This window comes from Frankliniella occidentalis, unplaced genomic scaffold, assembly GCF_000697945.3.
Source record: "Frankliniella occidentalis isolate FOCC.00 unplaced genomic scaffold, Focc_3.1 Scaffold272, whole genome shotgun sequence".
NCBI lineage: Eukaryota > Metazoa > Arthropoda > Insecta > Thysanoptera > Thripidae > Frankliniella > Frankliniella occidentalis.
This window is the reverse complement of record NW_026267398.1, coordinates 26040-27133: the sequence shown is the minus strand read 5'-3', so window position 1 is coordinate 27133 and position 1094 is coordinate 26040. Positions and strand designations below refer to the sequence as shown.

The 1094-nt window shown below is 42.9% G+C and overlaps 1 protein-coding gene across 1 annotated transcript in view; it reads right to left on the bottom strand.

Moving 5' to 3' along the window:
* LOC127750850 (uncharacterized) overlaps positions 1–1094 on the bottom strand; it is a 2384-nt gene continuing 1290 nt past the window's right edge. The window contains exons 4-6 of the mRNA XM_052273446.1: positions 605–843; positions 287–517; positions 1–207 (exon numbers count right to left, since the gene is read on the bottom strand). Of these exons, the coding sequence (XP_052129406.1) occupies positions 1–207; positions 287–517; positions 605–843 (677 nt within the window). The remainder of the gene's footprint in view (positions 208–286; positions 518–604; positions 844–1094) is intronic.

Here is a 1094-nt window from a genome sequence, read left to right as displayed (position 1 = left end):
CTATTCTTCATACAAATACTGAGCAAGTCTATTGCATACATCCCACCTCTTTTGATCACCTCTGATTCGCATTCTTTCTAATTCAAGAGCTAAGTTTCCTTGGGGCACATAGGGATCAGGTATGACATCATTAATACCTTGCTCAAAGTCTTCAGGATTGTCTACTATATCTTCATCTTCATCTTCTTCATCATTTCTTGGATTTCCCTGAAAAACAAAATGTAGGTATTTTTGACCTGGAGCATTTTTTTCTTAATTAGCAAAGTTGATGCAAACAGATACTTACAATATTCCATCTCTGTTTGTGGATAATGTTAAAATTATGCAGTATAATTGTTGCTGCTATGTGGTCCACAGCATACTCTATATTAGTATTAGGCAGATAGCAAATTCGCCTCCAGAGAATGTCAACTCTTCCAAATGTATGCTCGACTCTGGCGCGAACTTTTGACAACCTACGATTGTAATTCCTCTGCTCGATAGTGAGGTGTCCATTATTTTCAAATGGTACTAGAACCTGAAAGATAACTAGGATGAAAAAACATGAACCATCATCCCGAAGGGCAAGCACACATCATCAACATGCAGTACAAAGCATACTCACTCGGTCCAAGAGCATGTATGCAGAATCAGCAATTATGTGTTCGCCTGGGCTAAACATGTCTTGCCTCTGCAGGATGCTGCGGCACAACGGACTTCTCCTAAAAACTCTGGCATCGTGTAGGCTGCCTACTTCCCCAATGTAAACATCTCTAACTAGTAATGAATCATCAAGAACAGCTTGAACTTTGATTGAGTATCCGAATTTGTAATTCCTATATGCAGCTTTTTCTTCCTGAGGAGCTATAATAGACACATGTGTGCCGTCCATAATGCCAGGGGGTCGCAACGCAGTGCTGAGAGCGCGGCCTATGCGCGAGCCCCGGAAGTCGCCGCCCGGACGGCGCGAACCGGCCGTTCAAACCACCGCTCAGTGCTCCTCACTGCAGATTAGTTATGTTTAAAATACTTTGCCATACAAGAATCGTTAAGGAAAGTTTTCAATACGTTGCCGCCTGCGTTTTTAGGCTACGGCCAGGAGAGGGCTAACTGCT